We start from the raw sequence: 950 nt of genomic DNA on the forward strand, positions 1-950 counted from the left end.
TCAAATTTTGCACAATGCTTCCGCTGGTTTCAGAAGTTAGACTTCACATTTATGGTGAGGAAGAATTGATGGTTAATACAGCCGAGAAAAAATTGAAAGCTACAATTTTTACAACATTTTATACTGAAGAAATTGATTATCCTAGTATCACTGCTTTCTCTGATAAAACTCTACATGAGCTTGAATCATTTGCAAGTGATCACAATGTTGATATTGAAATTGATCGAGATCCTAGCCTTCATTCAGTTAATCTTTCGGGATTTTTGCAAGATGTTATGCTTGTCAAAGATAAAATTTGTGATGCAACATCTTTGATAACTCGAGAGCAATCAAATAAAGCTGCTGCTGCCTTAGTTTCTAAAACTGTATGTTGGATAAGGATTAATCCAGATAATGAAGAGGAAGAGGAGTATGGGAAATTACTAAATTATGAAATTGAGCAAGCATTTCAAAACGAGAAGAAAATTTATTATGCTGCAGATTATGACTTCTTTATAAATTTTTGGAAAATGGAGGAAAAGGATGAAGCAACTGATAAAACTGCTGTTGTTAAACGTTTGGATCTCACAAAGGCACAAGGTTTGCAATGTTTTATTATGCTTATAATTTTATTTGTTAATTTTACAGAGCAACCTGATAACTGGGATCCTATGCCTTTTGACTCTCAAGGAAAAGAAAAGCGGTTTTATCTTGTTCCACTGCCAGCTATTAGTCCTGAATACGAAACTGCTAAGGCAGCTTTCAATAAGACAATGACCAGAAGTTATTCCCAGATTCTTAGCATTCAAAGGCTACAGAACCCAGTCTTGTACTACCAGTATGCAGTTAGAAAGAAAGAAATGGAAAAACGCAATCCTAAGGGTCATCAAAATGAACGACTGCTCTGGCATGGTACCAGTCCTGATACACTGGATAAGATTAACACATGTGGCTTTGATCGTAACTTTGCA

The 950-nt window shown here is 35.3% G+C and overlaps 1 protein-coding gene across 1 annotated transcript; it reads left to right on the plus strand.

Annotated features, from left to right (window-relative positions):
- Positions 1-8: 8 nt before the first annotated feature.
- On the plus strand, positions 9-944 carry LOC109593658 (poly [ADP-ribose] polymerase 14-like; the record flags this gene model as incomplete). Its single annotated transcript, XM_020008641.1, has 2 exons — positions 9-579; positions 628-944. Coding segments are annotated over exons 1-2 (882 nt in total), but the record flags the coding sequence as incomplete, so codon positions are not given.
- Positions 945-950: the final 6 nt, after the last annotated feature.

The sequence above is a fragment of the Amphimedon queenslandica genome, unplaced genomic scaffold (genome assembly GCF_000090795.2).
Source record: "Amphimedon queenslandica unplaced genomic scaffold, v1.1 AMPQUscaffold_346_Cont27632, whole genome shotgun sequence".
NCBI classification, from domain to species: domain Eukaryota; kingdom Metazoa; phylum Porifera; class Demospongiae; order Haplosclerida; family Niphatidae; genus Amphimedon; species Amphimedon queenslandica.